Source organism: Marmota monax, unplaced genomic scaffold (assembly GCF_021218885.2).
Source record: "Marmota monax isolate L192 unplaced genomic scaffold, Marmota_monax_Labrador192_F-V1.1 WCK01_AAM20220418_F8-fsc00051, whole genome shotgun sequence".
Classification (NCBI taxonomy): domain Eukaryota; kingdom Metazoa; phylum Chordata; class Mammalia; order Rodentia; family Sciuridae; genus Marmota; species Marmota monax.
This window is the reverse complement of record NW_026695202.1, coordinates 1,146,633-1,172,768: the sequence shown is the minus strand read 5'-3', so window position 1 is coordinate 1,172,768 and position 26,136 is coordinate 1,146,633. Positions and strand designations below refer to the sequence as shown.

Here is a 26,136-nt window from a genome sequence, read left to right as displayed (position 1 = left end):
ATACAAAAGAGATAATGAGAATGGCTCTTATTAAGTTCCAGCTTTGCAACAGGCACACAGTATACAAAGGAGGTAACTAGGATGTCTTCTATAATTACAAAGACATTCTATTTATAAAATTTGCTGTTGACATACGGCTGGAAGGAATAAAAAACTGGATAACATACTCAAGATTGAAAAGATTCAGAAGTCTAGAAACCATAAGTAGAAAATAATAAGATGAAAATGGGTGGGGATAAACAAAGTCCTATATTTAGTCCAAAAATATCAATTACATATGTACAGGATGAGGAGAACTTGACTTAAAAACTATGTAGGAAAAAGAACTACAGATTTTACGTGATCATGAACTTAACTGAAGTCAACAATGTGATGTCCAGCTAACAAAGCACCACAGAAAGACAAAATGATAGTGGTGGGGGGAGCACCTGATTTGTAGTCAAAAGGCCCAGCTTCTAACACTGGCCCTATTACTTATTAGATAGAAATCTTGGATAAGCCATTATACCTCTCACTTTTCCACACAAATAAAATAACACCTCACAGTATTGCCAGAATTATATGAAGTAAAAAACATGGATAGACTATATAACTCTAAGTTATAATGAAGATACTGTATAGTTATTATTGTAGTAACATATATGAAATAGGCATTCCTACAAAATAAGATTTGTTGAATTACATCTCCCAGGTCCAGGCTAATTCTAAAACGAACCTAAGAATGCAGCTAAAAAAAGAACTTATAATCAGTTTTTTTCATTTTAAATTTTAAAACAATGCAAGCTACATGGGCTTGTATTTATAACTTAAAAGAGATTGCTTTTTCTTTGTTCATAAAAGTTGGATTTTTCTGCATAAGATTAGTGGCCACATAGAATTAAGATTACTTCCTGTGGCAAATCTTCCAAATCTCTCTGTGTATTTGATTTGGAATCACGAATAAGCAAAACAATTCCCTCTTGAAAGTGCTTTTGAAGTACTAAACAACTAAGAATAATGTCCAGATTCATACATGGCTGTTAAAATCATTTTATGTTCAAGTCACATGAGAAAAACGGATTGAAAGTTTTCCTTTGTAGAGCGATTTCCCCCCTTTGGAAAGATTTCTATCCACAGTAAAATTGCAATGAACTTCAAACTTGCCAAGAATTGAAAAGTCTTTTTGCCACAAGCTCTTTTTAAATTGAAATTATTAGTAGGTTCCCAGTTTGAGGAAAATAGTACTTCACATAGGAAAGCCTGACTCCAGTTAAATTAAGATGAATGAGTCAAAACACAGAAAAGTCATAGCCATTCTGAATTAGCTGCAGTATTAAGAAAATAGAAGTTCTAACCTCTACCATACCAACACGTAGATTCTCAAGTTTGAAAATGGACATTATTCTCAACATACCTATTAACTGAAATAAATATTCAAATTTATCTTTTGATTCTTACATGATCACATTTTCAAAAGCAGAGATTTGGCAACTTTGATGGCATATGAATTTGTACATAATTCAAAACATTCATTCTTTATCTGTCAACTTTCATTTACTTTGCTAAATAGCCAAAAAAAAATCCTGACCTAAATAGTAACATTATCTTTTTGTGACCCTTCATTATAGTTATGCTGCCTCTATTTACTCTTTGGAGATAGCATAAACCTAAAATCTGACACCTGAATACAAATCCCTGCTCTCTTACTTACTAGCTACATGGGAAAACAATGCCTTCTAGAGTTGAGCAATGATCATCAACACAAGATGTCCCAAGACACTTAGTAGATACTCAATAAAATCCAACTTCATTCATTTACCAAAACAAATTCAGTCTTAGTCTAATACAAACATCCCTTCTTCACTCTAATAAATGATGCTTCTCATTCCCTTAGAGTCTTTGCTCAATATCATCTTGTCAAGGAGACCTCTATTTATCATCCTACATAAAATCAGAACACATGCAAAGAGCATTTTCTCCTTAGCCCTCTCCCCATCGCACTGATAGCCTTCTAACATACCATAAAATCTACTTGTTTGTTTTGATTATTATCTGCTTTCCTCAGCTAAAATATAAACTCCATAAAGAGTAAAACCTTTAAAGTTTGGCAATTGGTGGCCCCTCTGGTCCTCTCACCACCTTGTGGTGTATCCCACCACGAAACCTCAGACATGCCCACCAGGAGACCAGACACCCCTCTTAAGTCCTGCACCAGGTTCCTGGAATCTCTGGGCACTGGATGACATTGGCCTCTTCCTCCAGGTTTAAGAGCCGACTGTTATGACAAGGATGATGGGGAGCAGGGTACCCACAACAAGACTTCTGATGCTATGTTCCTTCAAGTATGAAACAAAGCTAGGTGTGAAGAGGGCATAGCAGTAGGCCTAGGCTAAGGCCTTCCCTTTAGTTCTTTTACCTCAGCTGCACAAATATGTGGAGAAGCTTTGTCCACCATAGCAGGGTGTTTTGTCTGCCCTGTTCACAGTTATGTCATCTCCAGTGTCCAGCATCAAGTCTGCTATACAGGAGGTGCTGAGGGTTGGCTGAATGAATTCATGAATGAAGAAGTAAAACTAAGATCATAACAAGGGTATGCAAGAAGCCATGAGGGAATAAAAAACATGAGTAAGCAAAAGCTCAGAGTTAGAAAGGCATATACAGAATAGACTCTGCTCTCTTCAACAGAGACAGAGGCAGCCACATCACACACACTGTAACTCACGTTCATCCTCTGGACCTGTCCCTCCTCCAGGCTTGTGGGGATGTCTACAGCCTCTGGCCTGGGAGTCTGGGGGTTTGGGTCTGTTTTTCAGAGGTTCTCACACCCTGCTCTCTGACCTCCTACCCTAGTTCATTTTCAAATGTTCTAAAAAAATGGAGGGCAGCCATGTGCCTGAGGCAGGTCCCACTCCTCAAGCTGACTCACCTTTTCTTATTTATATGCAGTGTTAAGAAATGAACCCAGTGTCTCACACATGCCAGGAACGTGCGCTACTGCTGAGCCCCAGCCCCAGCCCCAGTCTCCTTTTCCAAATAAGACCACACGTGATTTTAGCCATACCTCCCATAGCTACAAAATCAAGCATATGTGTCCTGGGTAAAAAGCCTTTTAAGACACCCAAAAAGCTTTGTTGGTAGGTTGGTTCCTTTTTTACTTCAGTAGTGTTCCTTTATGTGGGCCAAAGTCAATCATCAGCTCATATCCTACACTAGCAAATAATACTAGGGGAGAAAATAGCCAACATCGATCTGCTCATCTCCCAAAGACTTTATCCTCTCCAGATGTTTAGTTTATTTACACTTCTTTGCTAACATAGCCCTGCTATGTCCTTAAAAATGTGTTTATATGATTATACTACAAATACTTATAACAATATAATAAAGAATTGACAAAATAATTATAGAAAACAACAAAATTCAATGATGTGTTCCATAGGCATTAAGTACTAACAACTACTAATAACCAACAGAAAGACAATAGTTAGTAATAAATTAATGAATTTGAGGTACATAGATGAAATATATTATAATCAAAAGCTTTGGCTGAGCATCTAATCCCAGAGACTCAGGAGGTTGAAGCAGGAGGATTACAAGTTTGAGGCCAGCCTTGTCAATTTAGCTAGACCTATCTCAAAATAAAATAATAAAAGAGGGCTGGGAAAGTGGCTTAAAGCTAAAGCATTCCTGGGTTCAATTGTCAGTACAAAAAAAAGCTTTGCCATTTGGCCCAAGGAGCAGAAAGGGCATACAAACTATAGTTTTCTTTTTAGTTGTGTTTAGATGAATAATTATTTGATGATTTAAGGATAATTGTATATTTTATATAAAAATGTGTTTAAAAAATTAATGATTCTCAGCTTACAACAGTGTCTAACGCATAGTAGATACTCAATAAAAGTATATTATATAATTGAATGAATTAAAACCAAGTTTCTTTAAAAAGAAACAAAGACCAAGAAAATTTTAAATGCTTAAATAAATACATTATTAACTACTTATAGGCACAAATGTTTTATATGAGACAGTTCAGACTAAATAATAATATAAAGAGCTGCTCTAGTCAAGAACAATATAAAATATCCTTCCCATGCTGATCTACAATTGTTTACATTCTGCCATTATATCTTCATTCAGGTACAATTTTAAATTACGTGGTAGTATAGTTGGATCTGGAACGTTTTCCAAAGGCCCATGTGTAAAAGTCTTGGTCCTCAGCTTGGCAATACTGGGAGTAGTGACATAAATGGGGCCTAGTGAGCAGTCTTCAGGTCATTGGGGACATGCCCTTGAAGGAGATAGTAGGACCCTAGCCCCTTCTTCTCCCCTCCTCTCTCTTTCTTCCCTGGTCATGGAGTGAATGCTTTTGTTCTGCCACAGGGTCCCTGCCATTGCCACCCAGTACCCCCACTACAGGCCTAAAAGCAACAGGGCCAATCAATTATGGACTGGAATCTCTGAAATTTTGAGACAGGTAAGCCTTTTTTCTTTACGTATTGATTATTTCATGTATTTGTAATAGTGATAGAAAGCTAGCACACATAGTCTCTCAAGATTCCATTTAAGATATTAGAAATGCAAATGAGAAGCCCATGTCTTATTTATTTTCCCATTCATTCAACAGATACTTAGTCAATATTTGCAATAACAACTGCTTATTTCTTTTCTTCTTGTAGGTCTAGTGAATTAAATAGCCAAAACAGATTAGTTAAGATTGTATAAAAGGAAAATTTCTGTATGTCAATCTCATTACTCATTTTCTAATTCATTCTTACTGGGTCATATGCAATGTATATTTACAATATGCCCCTCAACTTTAAATATTTATTTATTCTAAAAACAAAACAATATCATTTTCATGACAGTACACTAAATTGTACCTTATTTTTTTTCTCTTGCATTGACTTATAGATGCGTTCTCTTAGGGGTTTCACTGATGAGTTATTCACTTGTGTGGGAGAGCTATGGAAAAAAAAGACAAAAACTTATTGCTATGGTTTCAATGTTTATGTCCCTCCAAAATTTATGTTGACACTTAATCCCTAAAACAACAGAGGTGAGACCTACAAAAGTTGAGTGGTGGGACCTATAGAAGGTGATTAGGTCATAAGGGCTCTGCCTTCACAAAGGAATTTAATGTCCTTATCAAAAGGCATAAAAGATCCTGTTTGGCCCCTTTGGCCCCTCCACCTTTTTTGCTACATGAACATGCAGTAAGAAGGTGTCATCTGCAAGGAATAGGCCCTCACCTGTGAATACCAATGAATGTGCTGGCAATTTGAACTTAGATTTCAAGCCTTCAGAATGATGAGAAATAAATATTATTTACAAATGATTCAATGTAAGCTATCTTGTTATATGAATGAAGACTCTCATAAACCAAAGTAATTTACAAGCTAGTTTTCCCTCACTGCTCTACCTAAAAGTGGCTAAAGGATAAAGAACAGCTGAAGCTATATGTTTATAATACTTCGTATAAGTATCCACACCCCAATTTGAGAATCCTAATAATAATTTGCTCAATTAATTCAATAAATATGTCTTGATCTTCTAAATTTATTTCCAAGGCACTATATTATGCCCTTAAAGGGAATAATGCAACCTCTTCAGGGTAAATGTTGATTCATTCATTGACTCTATGTCCAGGTCTAAGGTCTAACTAAGGTCTAACTAAGGGAAATAAGATATCTACATACGTAAAAGTCAAAAGAGTAGGAAAATGAAAAAAAGGAAAACATAGAATTGGAAGGTTAGAGAAGGCAAAATGGAGGAGATCCTGCAGCCTGCTGTGTCAACCTGTATTCCTCAATAAATTAATTCCTTTTTAGCTTAATAGAGCCAAAACCTGAACCTCTTTGACTCAAAGATCATTATTTATATAAGAGTAAAGGGTAGTTTACCCTAAGAAAAAATAGTAATAACCTTACATTGACCTAAATTCATATACTACATTGTGCTTAATTTTATCATTTTGGTGCAGATAATTAAAATTTTACCTTACTATGGACTGTCTGCACAACGACAACTAAAGTGCTAATGTGGAATTCCCTCATAATTGAAACGTGTTTGCCACATGATTAAAGTACAGGAAAATCTCTTTTTAAAATGAACTCAGGAATTTGGTTTAAACAAATTCTACAAATAGAAAATTTTCCCTAAAAAATGATGTAATTTAATCCAACAGAAAATTAAAATTATCCATACTTCTACCTAAAAGCACATTTTGTTAAATAGAAAAAAGGTAAAAAGAGAGACAGAAAAAAGAAAGGATCATTGTCTTTATTCTGCTTTCCGAGATTCCAGCACAGTGTCAGTAAAATATTCCTAAGAGAAATTTCCATTGTTAGGAGGGCATTTTTAAGTAGACTGTGGAAGAATTATATTGTGCCAAGACAGAAGAACTGTCAAGGAAAGATAGTAAGGAAGATAAGATGTAACGAATGAGATAACACACTGAATGAAAACCCATGAAGAAGTCACTCTTTAAAAAGAAGAAAAAAAGATACTGAGGCATGGGAGAGAGCCCCTGAAGCAATCGTGAATGGAAATAAGCAATTTCAGACCTAAAAACAGATTTCTAAAAAGTAGCTCCTATAGAAAACAGAAATGATCAAACAGTAGGATGATTCTATGAAATTTTTCTACAATGTACTAAATTTAAAATTTAAAATGGTTGTTCTAAAAATCATTAAAATTCCTAGAAGTCTATGTTTACTTAATTAAGAATTTACCCACCTATTGAGTAACTGACTTAATTGCTGTTAAAACTAGAGAGTATCTGCTATAGATGGAAATGTATCCCTCCAAAAAAGATATGTTGAAACCTTAATCCCCAGATACAACTGATTTGAAAATAGGGCTTTTAGGAAATAATTATAGTTAAATGAGATCATAAAGGTAAGGTATGATAGGCAAATTCCTAATCTGTGGCCTTAGAAGAAAAGGAAGAGGGCGATCTCTGCACAGGCACCAAGGAAAGGCAATGTGAGCACAAGCAAGAAGGCAATCATCTGTACCCAGAGAGAAAAGCCTTCACCAGAACCTGACAGCTATGGCGTCCCATCACACACTTCCAGCCCAAACAGAAGGCAAGTTTCTGATATTTAAGCCACCCAGTCTATGGCTGTCTATGTCAGAGAGGACTGAGATACCATCAAGGTCTTATTTAGCATATTTTTCTTCATAAGACCAGAAAATGTCAATTCCAATGTATACATGCCTTTTCCTATTCGCAGGGTGAACAGCAGTCCTTAGAGCTCAGACCTTGGGCTTGTTAACTTTGCTTTTGGGGCATATTAATCTCTCTCTCTCCCCCTCCCTCAAGTGTCTAATTCTTCACTAAGTGGAGATACTACTAAAAGGAGTTGTGAGGGCTGAGATGATTTAAGCAAAAGAATTTAGTCACGTTTCTGACACACGGTAAAGCAAATGTGTTCGTAAATCAAAAAACGAGAATAAAAAGCAACACTGAAACTGAAAACACCTGCAATACTCTCACAAAATATTACCTCTTAAATATATAACCTCTTTGCATTTAAATGTTCAATCTCCCTTTAACTTTTGTTTTCTTTCTTCATACTTATTGATAGTTTCCAACCTTCCTACTATAAGCATATATTTCTTTTATAATCAATAAGTGTTTTCTCAAAATTTCCAGAATTAATATTTATACACATATGACTTCCATGGTACTTACGTAAAAAGTGTAAGAATAGAAGTTGCATTACAATGAATCGTGCTTTCGTCACCATATAAAAGCTCTGCTTTGTTTCTGGTAGGAGCACGGGCTGCTTCTTCATCCAAAAGAACTAGTAAAGTTTTCACGGTATCTCTGCCACAGTATGAAGTGTCATGGTTTATGGCATGAGATTTTGGCTAGAACAAAAAGCAATTTTAAATAAATGTAAAAATCGCCGCTACTAGGTTGAGTCAGCCACACTTTTCCATTTCATCTGCCACTCTTCTTCCTCTGTTGTTGAAGTAACAAAACATAAGCTTTGAGAAGTGGCTATAAGACATATTAATGTTTCTCCTCGAAGCCATACTATTATCAATCCTATCCATTTTTAGATGCACAAAAAATATTATCATCAAAGGAAAATATTAGGCTCTGATCAAAATAACATTTGAATCAGAAAAACCCAGCCATTCTCTATCTATATAATCTCAGCCCTAGGAGGTACATCTTCTCTCTTATACCAAAGAGTAAGAAAGTTTTGGAGATCTGAATACTTATCCCCATAGATGGCTGTTAAGATCTAATCAAATGCAAAAGTAAAAAACTAGTTCATTCAATCATCATTGATTAGTATATGGTACATTCCAAGAACTATGCCTTAAGCTAAGCTACAAAGGTGAAAATCACTACCTTCAAAAAACCCACAGCCTTGGGCATATTGATAAGATAAATAAGTAATCAACACATCATATTACAGAATGCTAATTGATATTTCTAATAAGTATACATACAATGGCGCAGAAGCATACAAAACAAAGTGGTCAGTGTACTGTGAAGTCAAGGATGGTGTCAGAGGAAGAGACATACAGCGGTACGAGTGAGCATAGATAGCACTCTTGGAGACTAAGAAGAATGACAAGATGGGGAACAAAAGACTAGGTAGAATGACAAGGCTGGGGAACAAGATACAGGGAGGAAGTAACACAGGATGAGTCTGGAAAAGCTCTGTACACTATGCAAAGAAGTTATAAATCAGTCGGTTACACAGGTAAAATCTCTTGCTTTATCAAGCAAGCAAGTACAATAACATTACTTAGATTTTGAAAAAATCGATGCTGGCAATGTGTAAAATATATTTCAGGATAAGAATATTATCAAATCTGGAGACAGGGTCACAAATTAAAAAGCCAGTTTAGGTATGACAGGTCTGATGGTAGCACTAGAGATAAAATAGATTAAAAAGGGAGAGACAAGCCAGATGCAGTGTAATTCCAGCTACTCAGGAGGTTGAGGCAGGAGTTGAAGCATGAGTCCAAGAGTTCAAGACAGAACAGGCAATACAATAAGACCCCACCTCCAAAAAAGGAGGGTGGGCTAGAAAAACTTAGTGACTAGATAGAGGAAAAAAAGAGAATATATGATAAAATAATTTTGCAGATAGATATATGTAAACACAAACTGTAGGTTTTGATACCAGATTATTAACTGTATATGCTATACAACTCTTGAGAAATTTCTTTACTCCTCTGTTCTTAAACCTGGGTTCAATACCAGATTATTAATATTCACCTAGGTTTGATACCAGATTATTCATTGTATGTACTCCTCTGTTCTTAGACTCACTGGCAAAACAGGGGCCATGATAGTGCCAGACACACAGGGCCGATGAACACTGTGCCAAGATAACAAAGCTGCATTTTCTGGGCCATCTACTGCAGCTATGCCAGTTTCCCAGCTTTTACCAACAGGGTTTTGGCCTCCTTACTCTACTTGGCAGACTCAGGCTACCAGGTGAACTCTAATGTGCAGCTCCATGGGGATTAAAACAAATGGCCTATCATAATCTGGTACTTAACATATAGTTTCCATTAGTTTAATATTAACTTCCTTGAGTATTATTTGATTGAAATTTTTAAAATATTTTTGATTTGGTAGAAAACATAAAATTAAAAACCAGGCTGTTTATATCTTATTTCTTTTGCCATATGGAAGAGACTGGTGCTCTTAATTACCTGAGATTGTAACAGTTCCTATCACTTACAAAGATAATCTGTTTGTCATCTGAGGCAAACTAGTTGCTGGAAATGTTAACATATATGAAATAAATTAGGTGGATCCCAGCGTCTCCCCCATGCCATGCCTTCAAAGTAAATTTAAAAAGATGTATTATTATAGAGAAATAGCTACAATGGTCATCAAGGTCTGTGAATGAATCAGTAAATGATAAAATTAAGCAAGTTTATGTCTATATACTGGTTGTCATAACAATACCTAATGTAAACGGGCTTTTGTTAACTGGATAAACTGCAATAAATGAATTAAAAGGCATACTCCAAAATTCTGTTCTAGAGCTAAAAACATGGTAATCAATTTTTCCTATAATATCATAGGTTAGAAACTATTATATTTGATTACTTACATAAGAAAAATCAAGAAAGAAGTAAATGTTCTGGGAATATACAATTTAAAAATTGCCATGTATGGGGAAAACTGGTAGAAAAGAGGTAGAAATAACTGATTACAGAGATCTATATAAAAAAAAGTTAATTGCTGAGGAGAAACTATTTCTAATAGGACTGTTGCTGTCCTGCAGAGGACTCAGTCTTGGAGTCAAAAGCCAGGCTCTTAACTTATATCTGAGTAAATGGAAAAACAATTATTTTATAAGAATAGTTACTGAGAAATACTACAAAGTATTTGTAGTATCCATCAAGAATCAGAAGCTTTTATTGTCACAAAGGGTACTGGAGATTATCCAATGACTTACTTTAACAATACAATTCTTCCCAAAGATGTTATGATTTGTGCAAGTTGAACATAATCCTTTTGAGAAAATTAAATTTTCAATATCATCTTAGAACATAGGAAATGCACTCTTCAGACTTAAGTATCAGTAGTAAACCATTTCTAATAAATACAAGAGATGATGTTTTGTTTAGACACACAATGAAGAATAAAAAGCTCATTACCCGGGCAGGACTGATGTCAGGGGTGCTGACAGCTACAGCCTCTTGTTGAGAATTGATAATGTTTTTAATCCTCAAGTCCAAAGCCTGAGCAGCTTCCTCAACTGCTTTATAAAAAGGATCCCTGCTGTTCTGGCCTTTAGTCAGCTGCATCTTTATCACTGACAGAATACGACTCCCTGCAATGCTGAAAATAGAAATAAGATCATCTTTATAATAGTATTGCAAACAGCAATGTGCTTATAAGCTTGAAAATATAATTTTCAGCACTAATCAACACCTTTCAAAGAATTTAGCTTTGATCTTACAAATCAAACAGTAAAGCATTTAAGAAAATGATGAGAACCATTAGAAACAAAATGTTTAAAGTTTTTCTAGAAACAAGTAATTTCAACAAGTGACATTTTCCTTGATTTGAAAGCTGAAGGGAAATACTTTTGTTATACATGAAATGTGATTACAGATCAGACCCACTAATATACATGCAATACACTTAAAGTATGTACTTTTAGATATTACTAAAATAACAAAAAACAGCTACCTCTCAATGAACGTCTAGAATGTTACATCACTGTAATTTTAAAACCAGTTCGAAAAGTTGTTAATGTTACCCCTAAATCACAGATGAGAGAATTGAGTCTCATGAAGATTAAATGACTTGACTGAGAAAATCGTGTTTGGGATAGGAGAAGAAGGAGACTGACCTGAAACATTCAATATACCATTCTAATATGTGAAGGTTATTATATATGAACAAGGAAATTAAACAAGTTAGTACTAACACAAAGCAAATCAGAGACTGGACCAACTATGACCAATATACAAGTGTTTTTAGAAACCTGAAATGTTCCTTTATTCCAAGACTAAACCTGAAGGAATTTGGAATTGCAGCTCCTACTGTAGAGAACCTGCCAAGGACCAATGTGAGAGATATATAGGATGAAAGATCTTGGTCCATCCCAAGGCAGGAATTAGAGATATCCAACAATAGAAGAGGAATCTCACTTGAAGTCACAAGATCCTCATTCCCTGAAGCACGCCTGGAAAGTTGCGCAGTGCGGAATGGGAGAGTAGTCTGGGCTGATCATGGAGTCACGCTGCCTGAGACGAATGGCACTTCTGCCATTTGCTGCTGAGAGTATGCTGCTAAACTTCTCTTTGTAGTAGCATAAGGAAATTTTATGAATTGAAGTTTGCACCCTCACAGCTTTATTGCCAGGTATTATGTCTTAGAGAACAACCAAACTCCCTAACACGCACAGGATATATGATAGTTCACATTAAAATAACTGGTCCAGATAGAAAAGTTAAAAGAAAATCACAGAGAAACTTAATTTATGATGACAATACATTAGATCAGTGTCTCACAAATTTTCCCAATCATCAGAATCAGATCAGTTGTGTTTAAACATCAACTCTGGATCTGATCCTACTGAATCAGCATCTCCAAGGACACTGGATAGTAGCATTATTTAAAAAGCAACACTGGTGGTTTTTATAAGGCAAAGTGGAAAACCATTTCAGGCAAAAATTAGGTCTTTGAGAAAGGAAATCATAAATAATCTTCACATACCAATGTACACTTGACACACAGAAGAGATGATGTTTGTAAAGGAAATGAACATTATTCAATCTGCAGTTTTTAATAGTAAAACTCAATATATAATTTAGTATTTATTTATATTATTAGTTGTAATACAATAGTGCTTAAAGTGTTTGAACTTACTCTACAATAAGTGTAAACACTCTGGGGGAAAGTCTCACTGAGCATGGTGAGAATAGAGGAAAATCTCCAAATACCCCAAACTCTCCTTCAGAAAGGAATGAACAAGAGCTGGAGTGGTAAGTGGTAAGTGGGAAGTTGTGAGTATAATAAAGCAGGAAGAATGAGGTCTTCCAAAGGCAAATATCTATAGAAGCATTGTGATCAGAATGCAAAGCCCTGGGCTAGCAACAAGTGGGATAGGGCAACCAGTGACTTTCACTGTCAGTCTGAACTTTCCAAAGGGGAAGGAGCTGGTGTGGCTTTTATTAGGTTAATTCTATGTACCTTATATATTTAAAGCTATTTTTCTGAAACTTTCTCTATCTAGTGAAGGTATAGAAATACAAGTATTTTTTATTTATTGACCTTATGATCAGATATAGAAATACATTTACTTCTTTAATTGTTAATTTACTTCTTTAATTTAATTCCTTAATACATTTACTTCTTTTATTGACCTTACATCCAGCAACACTGTTAAACTCTTCTGCTAATTTTAAAGTTTTAATAATTGTTTTTAGATTCTTGGAGTTGTCTACATATATAATCATTATCAAATAGCTTTATTTCTTCATTTTAATTGCTTTATCTCCTTTTTTTTTTTTTTTTTTTTTTTTTGGCCTTACAAACCTGAATTAGACATCCAATACTGTGTTGAAAAGAAATGAAGACAGCAGTAACTTTTAATCTTAGTAACTTTTAATCTTAAACTAAATACTAAAATATTTTATAATTAACTAGATCAACTAGGTTTTTATAGAAACCCTTCTATTAGGCTAATGCCCTCACTCGTATACACTGAGGAATCAGCCCAAGAGAGTGGTAATCTGCCTCTATTAGACCCACTCATGTTGGGCAGACTCTGGATTTTGTCCCCTCAGATTCAAACAACTACAAGAATAGAACTCCAGTTCACCAAATTCAGCAAACGCTCTCAAAATAAAGGCTGGTTTCTTTTTAACTTACCTCTTTGGCTTTCCTCTTTTACATATTCTATGACCTGCATTTTCATTACATTTTCCTGTTCATCAAGGCTTTATTAATTACTGTTAATAAAGGGTTGATCAGGGGACCTAGCCTGTCATATTTCTATAGTCAAAAGTATGAGTAAATTCTAGGATAGTTTCAAGTACACAAGAACTTTCTTTTTCATGTGTTTTTTCCCCTTAATTTCCATTTAACAGAAATGAACTAGATAAAATATAGTTAAAATGAAAACATAATTAGCACAATATACTTTTTTTCTGAGAATTAATCTTATGAAAAAGGATTTGAAAAAAATTCAAATGGCTAATAAAATACAAAAGCGTGTCTTAGTGCCAATCACAAGAATTTATTAAAAAAATGTTTCAAATGATTAAAGAAAAAAGTCACCCTTAACCTTCTTTTCCCATGATCTCAACAAGAATAAAAATGGTAAATTTTAAAGATTATGTAATTCACTGAGAACCGTTTAGGAAAAAAATTCATAACTTACATTTCAGACTTATATTTGCCTAGGTTAACAATTTGAGCCCTGGCTAAATACCCCAAACACTCATGCTATCACTAGTTTATTACAATATATTCACTACTAAAGCCATCCATTAGCTTTTTCAATATTTGCCATTCAACATAGTGGCTTAATTCAAACTTTGCCTCTAGAGCCTAGAAACTCGACAAGTTTTATTTGTTTGTTTCCTAGTGTTGGAGACTAAACCCAGGAGTGTTCTACCACTGAGCTACATTCCCTTTTTTATTATTTTATTTTGAGAAAGGGTCTCACTAAATTGCTGAGGCTGACCTCTAACTTGTGATCCTCCTGTGTCAGTTTCCCATGTAGCTGGGATTATAGCTGTGTGTCACAGTACCCAGCCAGAAGATTTAACTCAAATTACCCCATGATATCTCTGCTATGCACAGGGGTTATAAAGTGAAGAAAACCTTTTTCTTAACTGTAGCTCCTGATTCGTGACTGCATCAAACCAGAGTGCTGGGGCAGAAAGAGAAAAATGAGGCTAATAATGAAAAGCATAATTTGATTCTTAAGTTCCAAACAAAGTAACTTGAAGAAAACACTGAGCAATAACAGAGAGTGACTGCCAATACTTGAAAGTAATTATTGATTATTCTTCATTCTACTAAATAAAGTGATCGTCTTTTCTGTATCATATTCAAAAATTTGATAACTGTTTGCTGAAATGAATTTTACCTTTAAAAAGTAAATTTGATGAAAGGCACCACATAAAATGTATCAAAAATGCTTCAGAAATACTTTAAACAAGAAAAATTTTAACATTCTACAAGCACATACTAAATATGTAATGCTGGTTTGCACTAAAATTGGGTAATAATCTTGAAAGACAGTAATTAAAACTTCTGAACAACAACAATTAATTTATATAACCTAAAATCCTTTAACTCAGGACTTTTTTTCAGGTAAAGGTATGGTATGCATTTTGTGGTGGCACCTACTGGCAAAGTGTAGAAATGCAGCCAACTACAGCTAAGATGGCCTCATGAAAAGCTGGCAAGAGTGATGAATGTGAGAATCAATTCCCCCCCCGCCCTTCTCCCATGTCTATTCCCATTCTTCCATGGGCTGAAAGGTGACTATAACTCCCCTATTACAAGGTCAGTATACAAACTTATCCTCAGATACAAGAGTTAAATATATTTTTATTTCCAAGTTTTAAGGTTGAGAGACAAAAAGGATAGAGACCAAGAGTGAAGACAGGCAGGAGTTTGACTGTATACAATTTTGCATACCTCACTGAGATTCCTGGGGCTTTACCCTATACCTACTATGCAATCATTGAAGGTCTTAGTCAAGGGCTTAACATTCGCTGCTTCAGGAAGATCATTCTGGTAGCAATAAGACTAACAGGATGGAGCAAAGCAAGACTGAAAGCAGAATGCACAACTCAAAGAGACTGGCAAAAAAGTCCAGAAAGAATTAAAGTCTAAAACAGACAGCATAAAGACTGGAAATAAGATGGCAGCTACAGGAATAGAGATGAGGAGAAAGAATATAAAAAGTGTCACAGAAGAGGAGTTGCTAGAACTAGGTGAACCAGGAGACAGAGAAAGGAGAAAGACTTCACTACTTTAGAAGAAGCACCTTTCCAGGGAAAGATTAAGATGTAGTTTGAGACATGTTAGGTTTCAGTTGCCTTTGAGGTACTACCTCAAAGACAGTTGAAGATATGTCTCTAAAAATCAGAAAAGAAGTCTGGATTTCACTGAAATATAGATTTGGAAGAATTTGCATAATGTAATGAAAGGGGGCTAGAAAATAAGAGAATAGTATCTTAGATGTTATGAGGGAAAAATAAGAGTTCAAGACAGTGATCATATATAAGGACTCAAAAGAGTCCAAAGACAATAACAACCAGATGATCACAAAAGCTCATAGGCAGAAGAGCTTTGGGAAACATCAAAGGGTGTGAGTTGGTCAAGTATAAGCAAGGAAATGAATAGTGAATGTCTGCTCTGTGCCAGAAATATTAGTAAAGAAAACCAATAAACCCTCAAAGAGCTTACTGCCTCCTGAGAAATGCACATTAAATAACTAGAAATAGCAAAGTATTAAAAAATAGCATTTTCTTCAAGAATTTGAGCTGTAAAAGGAAGAAGGAACTGGAAGAAACAGAAAAGATGGTGTCTTGCTTTTTCTTATAATCTTTAGATTGTGGCTAAAGTCCAAGTAGAGAGAATAAAACAAAATAAATTACAAATGAAGCCAAATAGGTTGTCCACACCCCTGGGCAACGTCTTCAAGTTTACATAAAGAGTTTATCACAATGTCTTACACAATTAGCGTTCAATAAATATCAGCCATTTTTATTAGAACCATGCTATGGAATAACAATCAAAACCACAGGAGTCCACCATAATTGTAAGCATATACATTCCACTTCTACCCTCCAAAATTTTTCTTTAAAATTTATCATCCAATATATCTATATTACAAATGCAAGTCTAAGAGATTAAAAAAAACTCTTTTTCTAATATCACATATAAACAAATGACAGATGAACCAAAGATTTACACATTAGCAAATAAAAGATAACCAGTATAAAACAAAATAGAGAATTCATCATATTTTTAAATTTTCTTATTCATTCTTAGTACTGGTTTCCTTCAACACTAAATTAAAAGTTTAAAGGAATTATATCTATTTGGCTATTTCTAGTCTTCAAAGATCTGTTTCTTCCAGATAAAAATATTAATACTTTTTTATTAATCAAAGTTAGTTTGGATGTACTTTTAATTTTGGTAAAAATTTAAGAATGTCAGCAAGGCATACAATAATTTATTCATCTATTTTGCTTTTCCTCTCCATTGTTTGGCCTAACGCTTGATCATTTTGATATCTATTATTCCTACCTGTGATTTTGTGAAGTTTTAAAGATAGGCTAATAAGACAAATTTGTAATTTATGAAAAATATATTACCTTGGACTTGGTGTTTCTCCAAGAATCTCATTTAATTTGTCAATTAAATGAATAAAATTAGACAGTCCCTTTACATGTTTCCTTAAAGGATCAGATGGTGATGGTGCATAGCCTTTCCCTCCAAGCTCTAATGTTCTAATAAAGGATGTAGCCATCTGTGAGTGGAAACAAAGAGTTTACTCATGTTTAATGATTAAGCAAAAAGCTACAGTTTACCTTTTGAAGCTAGATCTATGTAGATTTAGGAATACAGTTAAAATGAAGCACAATTTATGGCTCATACACTTTTCATTAACCAAAGAAACAAGTGCCAGGCAGAATTCACGCACCAAGGTTGGAGCAATAATGCCCAGCTCAGGTGGAGGCTAACGGGCTAAGTCAGAGAGTAAATTAAGGACTTAAGGTCATCTTCACATTCATAAGAACAGGTCATTGACTATAAAGAATTTGTTGACATTCCTAAATTGATGTCAGACTCCTGGAACCATTATGAAGAACAAACTCGTTTTCATTGTCAACTAATCTACTATGAATTGTCTGGCAATTCAGCATTTCTAAACTTTTACTTTACCTTTCTTATAAAATAAATATTTAGACTAGATAGCCACTAAATTCCAACTACGTCTTGCATCCTAGACTATTTGACCATGTGTAAAATGCTTTTTCTTAACAAAGATAAAATATGTATGTGATGGTTGAACTTAAGAATGTCTCCATCAAAGAAAAAATGTTTAGTAGATGCATTTTCTAAAGCATTACCCCAAGAAAGACAAACTCTATGAAATACCAATAATTTGGGAGAAAGCTCCATGGTGAAATAACTTAGAAAATAACAGACTAAATAATCAGGTTAACTTCTTTTTTAAAAAAATCTTTTTAGTTATAAATGGACACAATATCTTTGTTTATTTTTTATGGGGTGCTGAGGATCAAACCCAGTGCTTCACACATGCTAGGCAAGCACTCCACCATTAAGCCACAACTCCAGTCCCAGGTTAACTTCTTAAGAAGCAGACTTCTTTATGAAGGAACTTCTCAAAGTTCTTCATACATAAACATGCATTATGAATATAGTCTCCAACGGGGAATATACTATTTCTAAAATTTATGGCCTTGGAAACATTTATACGAGAAGAATTTACCAGGGCTAGGACTCTATAGAACACATGTAGTTAAACAGTGCTTTAGAGAATTTCTCCCTTGCCAAACATGAAGAAAATAGTAAAAAATAAAAATACCATTGGTTTTCAAATACAGAGATAGAACATGAAATGATTGCTTAAAAGTTGTTTCATCATAATCATAAGAACTCTACATCAGATCCCTAAAGTTCAGGAACAATGCCAAGAATTAATAATTAGGATGGCATCAAATTAAAATGCTTCCGCACAGCAAAGGAAATAATTAGGAATATGAAGTGATAATCTGCAGAATGGGAGAAAAACTTTGCTAGCTAGTTTTCTGCCAAAGGATTAATATATAGAATATATAAAAAACTAAAAAAAAAAAAAAACCCAATCAATAAATGGGGAAATGAACTAAACAAATACTTCTCAAAAGAAGAAATAAAAATGATCAACAAATATATGAAGAAATGTTCAAGATCATTAGCAATTATGGAAATCAAAACTAAACTGAGATTTCACCTCACTCCAGTCAGAATGGCAATCATCAAGAATACAAATAATAATAAATGCTGGGGAGGATATGGGGAAAAAGGAATAGTTTTACACTGTTGGTGGAATTGTAAAGTAGTACAACCACACTAGGCATGGAACCACCATATGACCCAAATATACCACTCCTCAGTATTTATCCTAAAGAATTAAAGTCATCTTACTACAGTGATACATACATACCCATGTTTATAGCAGCACAATAGCCAAACTATGGAACCAGCCTACGTGTCCATCAATGGATGAATGGCTAAAGAATTGTGATACACACACACACACACAAAAAAAATGGAGTTTTATTTAGCCATAAAGAAAAACGAAATTATGTCATTTGCAGGAAAATGGATGGAACTTGAGAATATTATGTTAAGCGAAATAAGCCAAACTCAGAAGGTCAAGGGCTTTATGTTTTCTCTCATATGTGAAAGGTAGAGAGGGAAAAGGAAAAGAAAGGAGGGTGGGTGAAGATCTCACAAAAAAATCCAGGGGTAGGGAGGAGAGAAAGGAAGTGGAAAGTGCTGGGGAGTGATACTGGCCAAAATATATGGTCATATTGTATGCATGTATGAGTATGCAACAACAAACTCCATCATTATGTACAATTATAAGGCAACAATAAAAAATGTGCAAAGAGAAAAAACAAACTCTATATCAGGGTTTATGAACCCACTGCTCAAAGAGTCTTAACACAATCATGACAATGTAACATTTCCATACCAAATAGATAGACATCTGTTTCTCTTGAGCAGCATGTTTCAAATCAGTGAAGGCTTCTCTTCCAAGTCCTCTATCAGGAATATTGAGAATATGAGCCAGAGCCAGGTCATTCTTTGAATTTACTAGCAGGCTTAAATATGAAAAGATAACTTTCTTTGCTAGTAGCTGTACCTGTACAATAAAATATTCAGTTATTTTCTTTATTGCAGTTATTCTAAATATTTTCAATGTATAGTAGTACATATAGTAGTACATATATAAATATTTTCAATGTATAGTAGTACATATATAAATACACCACAGTGAATCTCCACATCATGTACAACCACAAGAATTAGAATAATGCATGCATAACATGTCGAAATATACTCTAGTGTCATGTATATTTAAAAAGAACAAATAAAAAGAACACATATGATGATTCAATCACAATACTTCACAGTTCTTTAGGAAATGAGAATTGAATATAAACTGAAACCTTAGGTTGCATAGTCAACATATTCTTTCTTTTGAAATAAACTCACTGACAATAAGAAACCATGAGTACATAGTAACTATTATAATTATTGGAAAATGACTGTTAAAAAATGATACAAAAGATACAGTTCAAATCTGCATTTCTAATTCTCTTGCATACATCAGCCACTAAATAATAGCCAATAATAAAATTTCAGAAGCTTAGACCACGAGCCAACTGACTCTATTTGTTCCCATAGCTACATTCCTTAAATGCCAGATTTAAGGGCTAAAGATAAATGTTTAAGTTTTGAGAACTAGTAGATACTGAAAATGAAGAGATTTAACTAAATGTTAAATAATAGCATTCAGTTGATGCTGATATTTACTGGTGTCATGCAGAGTTACAGACTATTCAAGCAAAAAATAAAATTAGGGAGAACTTGACAGAAGCATCAGGTCTTTCATACACACACACACACACACACACATACACTGATTATACTTGTCCTTCAATCTCAAATGAAAAACCAGGTAATTGAATAACCTTTATCATCAAAATAGCTATTTATAGGTATTCAGGACCTGGCAGCTTTTAAAGCTCACACAGCAACTATAAAATATTAGATAAATAAAAAAAAAAAAACATAACTGTATAAAGACATGGAAAAGAACCCAAAATGCACAAAAGTGAAAGAAGTAGAAAAAAAGTGTAATGATATTATGCCCAGAAACATCCTCAATTTGGAAAATATTAATTTATAGTTCCAAGAAGCTCTTCAAGTAGGTAAACATTTTTTTAAAAAATCACTCCTACACACATTATAATAAAACTCTAATAGCCAAAGAAGAGAAAAAAATTGGATGGCAGTCAGAACAAAATAATACATTACCTATGGGGAACAGGGATCAAGATAACAGGTCATCAAGAAATATGTAAACCAGAAGACACTGGATCAACATATTAAATATACTGGAAAATGATTTTTGAGAATTACTACACAATCGCAATAATCAAGATAGAGTAATATTCGGGAAAAGACACCCAGCTCAAAGGAATTGAACAGAGTCCAGAAATACTCTGACCCAGATATGGTTGTTAGATTTTGACAAAGTTGCAAAAGGATTAATAAAGAAAGGACAGTCTTTTCAATATCTGATGTTGGAACTGGTCATCCATAAGGAAAACAAATAAATCTCAACTAAAATCTTGTACCTTTCATAAAAATTAACTCACAGTGGATCATATATCTAAATGTACAATATAAAACTATAAAATGTTTAGAAGAAAATCTTTAAAACCTGTAACTAGACAAGGAAATCTTAAACATGATACCAAAAGGAAAAGAAAAACTTCATAAATTTTCATTCTGTTTTTACCATCTCACCTTCTGTTCTGGAATCCTGTTTGTTTCTAGTTCTTGGATGTTGTTTTCAGACTGAAATTCTCTTTCTTGCCTATTCCCTCAAATACTGCTTCATAAACTCTAAATTCAATTCATTCTCAAAACATGAAATTCATAAATCCTTCAATAACTTCAGTAATTTAGCTAAAGTCCCAGTAACTTATCATGGGAAAACTCTTAAGAAAATGTTTTCCTTATTCAAATTAAAATTTCTTCATATTCTGCCTAATCACATTTAAAATTTTTGAAACACAAAAAGAATTTTAAAAGGTAGCAATAAAAAATTATAATGTTACCTTTTCAGAGAGGTTTCCTGATTTCCTAATCTATAGCAGATACAAACTCTTTTATTTCCTCACCCTTTGATAACTCTGTATCATCCTATTATAATTATCTGTAGGTCTTATTATTTTCTGATATTTTGTTTATTTTCTTAATCCTTCCATTACTCTTGAGATCCATATCAGCAAGTGACATACCCTTAAAGCCTAAAAGAATATTCAGCATTATAGTAGGTAAGCAGTCCACTTTTATTAATAGGTCTCAATCAGTTTTTGCTTAATAATAAAGAAAAAATAATACATATGTTTGGTCCTTTTAAAACTTTAAAATTGAAATTCTATTAATTAAAACATCTGCAGTCAAATAAGTGCTTTTTTTTTTTTTTTAATTACATTGCTTTACAAAGAAAACCTCTCAGGTCAACCATAAAAAAATCGGCAGCATTAAAATTTGTCCTAAAATTTTATAAAATAACGAATAATACAGTTTTCTCCTTATATTTCAAGTGTCTTTTAATCTTTATTTGCACAATGAATTGTAATACTATCTGTGGTCTATAATAGTAAAGCTTCAATTTTAATTTCATAGTGCAATGGTCTGTCTAAAACAAGACAGACAAATTATCACTTTGATATCTGGGAAGAATAATACTATTTGTCAAAAACCAAAACAGAGGAAAAACTGATGTTTACATTGCAATAAGAAACTTTTTAATATTTCCTACATTTAATTTAACATAATCTGTTTCACTGTACTCTATTATTCAAAAATAATCAAGACTTACTATTATGTATACTCCTAATCCTTACTGGGTACAAAATCAGGGTTTATGCTTCCACATTTACAACTTACTCTTTAAGGCTAAAAAAATTCTAAATTTCTGATCTGTGATCCTGGGCAAATATCAGGGAAAAACATTTTGGAGTCCTCACAGATGGAGTGTTTCTTTTAACTCATGGCTGAATTGGACATCTATCCCCATCATTATGGTCAAATAACATGGCAGTTATGGTTTCCCTGCTCTTGTATGTGCAAGTGGGTTTTAAAGAGGCTCTCTGTAAAAGCAGTCCACATGAGTACAGTTATGATGTCCAGAAGCAAGGGCTTAAATTGACAAAATCCACAAGACTGAAGCTTTTCCAAGATACCAAAAATAAGGATACTGTTCTATTTATTTGTTTAATAAACTGATTCTATCCATACCACAAAATATTTGGAGATTTGTTTAGAAATTGGGCAATTTTATTTAAGCTTTCTGACAGTTCCAAGTTGCTTTTCCTATCCCTTAATTGTTACTGAAATGCTGATATTCAATCTCAGTTTGGACAAAGTTTTTCTAAAATAAAAAAATTTTGCAATTTGTACAGGTATTTTTTGCCTCCTTGGTTAACACATACATGCTTACATTTGCCAAAATAATAATAATAAGTTGGATTAGAACAGATATACTGATAGAATTTTTTATTTAAGTAATGATTTGGGGGGCTCTTCATTCTTTTTCCCTTTATTACTCAGAATTCTAAAACAGTAGTTTAACACTTTAGGAAAAATAAAATAAAGAAACAAAAATATTGTTTCTTAAATTCATTCCATTATTCTATTTGAAGATTTTGGTGTAAGCAAATTTGGTGATCAAAATATATCTTGGCAAGATCATAGCCCAAAAAAGTAACTTTAGCCTTTCAATAGAAATATATTGACTTCCCAAAATACCTTCTGAAAAGAAAAATTAGAAACTTCAGAGCTGTCAATGTGGCTCTAACTTTAATGGCCCTCAGAAAATCAAATCCACCAGCCAATTAGTAAGATAAAATTCTCCTAGAAAAGACAGTCTCAGGAAGCAAAAGATTAAAAGCACAGGATTAACACAAAGAAACAAATTATGAGTTTTTTGTGAGTTTTCTTTGGTTGTTTTTGCTTTGTTTTGGTGATGGGCCAGGGCTTCAAACACAGGGCCTTGTGCTTATTCACTTATTCAGGCTACACCCCCAATCCCTATCAGTGTTTTTTAAATATACGTACAATGAAGACCCATCAATTTCTCCATCATGGAAATCACTTTAGGATAATGTTTTATAACTGTAAGCTAAAATTCTAAGAGATTAGATCTTTTTACATATACAAATCAGCTCATTTCTCTTTTTAAAAAGTATATAAGAAGCCAGGTAAGTTTGCCCGCACCTGTGATCCCAATGGCTCAGGAGGCAGGAGGATTGAGAATTAAAAGACAGCCTCAGCAAAAGCAAGGCACTAAGCAACTCAGTGAGACCTGCCTCTAAATAAAATACGAAACAGGGCAGGGATGTGGCTTAGTGATCTAGTGCCCCTGAGCTCAATCCCAGGTACCAAAAAAAAAAAGTATAATAACAATTATTCTTAGATTCTCCCCTATAGAGCACCAGGAGCAAGACAAATCAAAGAAAAGGAGGCTGTAAGAGATCTCCCCTCCTCATACATGAATGTAGTTCTTAAGTGCCACTGAGAAAAGACCAGCCAATTTGGTAAGCAGTTTGTCAAGCTTTGGAGCAGAAGAGGAAAAAAAGTGAGAATGTAAGTGAAAACTTAATTTTAAGAAAATAGTTAAAAATCACTAAAAGGAACATGGTGGTCTGGGCAAGAAACATTCAAGGTGGGCTTGAGAGAAAAGAAAATGCTCAAAAAATCTAACAGGGCATAAATAAAAACTACAAAAATAAAAATCCATGACTCCACAGCAATCTACAAACAAAAAAGGAGAAAGTAGAAAAAAATCTTATTTGCCTCTTATGTATACCAATTCCCATGGTAGAGAATTAAGCATTAACCTTGACGTTTTAACAGAACCACACCTCGTCCCATTTAACAAGATAAAGCTTTTCTTTACTGAGAAATGGCAGGTAATTAATGTACACATGACAAAAAAAAAAGACTCACCTTTCTACAAATGCTAAATATTTGACTCAGGCAAGGATCACCAAAGCTTACATAAAACCATTAGGGAAACATTGTTGGGAAATAAGGTTATTTATACAGTGCTAAAGTATCACCCCACAGACATATGCTGACAGCAAAGGGAAAACTACATGTTATTTTTTATTGTTTTTAGTTGTAGTTAGACACAATACCTTTATTTTATTTATTTATTTTTATGTGGTGCTGAGGATCGAACCCAGAGCCTCGCATGTGCTAGGCGAGTGCTCTACCACTGAGCCACAACCCCAGCCAACCCGAAAACTACATTTTTATTTTGTAGAGATCTTGCAATTTGGGGCAGCCTGTTTGTGCCTTCTGAAGTGATACAAAATGAAATTCTCCACATCTGTTATAAACTATTTCTTATAAAATGTTAAGCCCAAACTTAAACTTCTAATTTCCAGTTTAATAGAATTACAGCAAGTAGCTGGGCATAATGGCATGTGCCTATAATCTCAGTGACTCAGGAGGCTGAGGGAGGAGGATCAGAAGTCCAAAGCCAGCCTCAGCAACTTAGCAAGCCCCTATCTCAAAAATAGCAAAACCAATAAAAAGGACTGGGGTGTAGATCAGGGATAAAGTACCCCTGGGTTCAATACCCAGTACTAAAAAATTAAAAGGGAGAGAGAGAGAGAGAGAGAGAGAGAGAGAGAGAGAGAGAGAGAGAGAGAGAGAAAGAGAGAGACAGACAGACACAGCAAATAAAAGAACAAGTTAAATATTACCAGAGTATTCATCAGATAATTAAAAAGGAAGAAAGAAAAAGATGAGGGGAATTCTTATAAATTAAGAGTCTAAAGAGATATAAAACCATTTTGGGGACAAATGCTGAAATTGGAGTAGAAAGGTAGTAAATTATATTAATGGGTATTTAAGTTTTCTTTATATGATAAGCGATACTGTGGCCATCCCTAATTTGCAAGAAGTATATGGTAAAGAATTTTAGAGATAAGTGTGAAGGATAGAAATAAAATCAGATATACATAAAAAAACTAAACTAAATTAAATCCAGAATGCAGGTATTTACTTGAAGGCAGTAATAAAATATGTTTTTAAAAGTACAATCTGTAAAATATAGGTCTTCTGGAAGAGTCAATCTCAGAAAAGTTTTCTGAAAAATTAAGAAGGTAATTCACCAATGTGAATTGACTTAATGCAGCAGTTGGTTATACAAGTAGGTGCACTCTAGATCTTTTATACACCATGTTTTTAAAAGTATGTTAAATATAATTTTACTATTTTTCCCAATACTCTCTAACTCTTGTCAATGGTGATTTAATTAATCATAAAACTTCTATAAATATAATTCCCATGGTCAGTGGGGGTCACTACATGCAATTAGATACCTAGCAGCTGAAAGCAAGTCGTATTAGACCAAACCTGTATGTGGCTCTAATGTTCTGTGATTCGTTTCCACAGCAAAACCTGTGGTCAGAACTCTTAGTCGTAGGTAGTATATCATTTGTATTACTTCGAAGGATACAGGCCAGATTTTTCAATAAAACAATAAGAGACTCACACGTCTAAAACAGTATATGTGAGGTGCAGAAACTGATAACTGAAAGTTCACCTATTTTTCTGGTTCTTTGAACGATACTTATTTTTGCTTAGTGAAGTTGCCTTGGCCCCAAACCATGAATAACCTGATTAGTATCAGGCTCTCTCTCTAGACTCCAATGTATTAATTTTTGCAAATAGTTTATTTCAACAAACTAAAGACTTATAAAAATTTTTAAAAAACAAAACATTAATAGCTCCAATGAACCATCAAATACATAGTGATTTGAAGGGGCTCATATTCTGCTTTAATTTACTAATCTATCAAT

At 33.9% G+C, this 26,136-nt stretch overlaps 1 protein-coding gene across 1 annotated transcript in view; it reads right to left on the bottom strand.

Annotated features, from left to right (window-relative positions):
• The window catches only part of Parpbp (PARP1 binding protein), a 52,129-nt gene that overhangs the window by 6,521 nt on the left and 19,472 nt on the right, over nt 1–26,136 (bottom strand). Inside the window, exons 5-9 of the mRNA XM_046429473.2 lie at nt 19,215–19,385; nt 16,822–16,976; nt 10,624–10,807; nt 7,673–7,851; nt 4,857–4,938 (exon numbers count right to left, since the gene is read on the bottom strand). Coding sequence (XP_046285429.1) covers nt 4,857–4,938; nt 7,673–7,851; nt 10,624–10,807; nt 16,822–16,976; nt 19,215–19,385 — 771 coding nt within the window. The remainder of the gene's footprint in view (nt 1–4,856; nt 4,939–7,672; nt 7,852–10,623; nt 10,808–16,821; nt 16,977–19,214; nt 19,386–26,136) is intronic.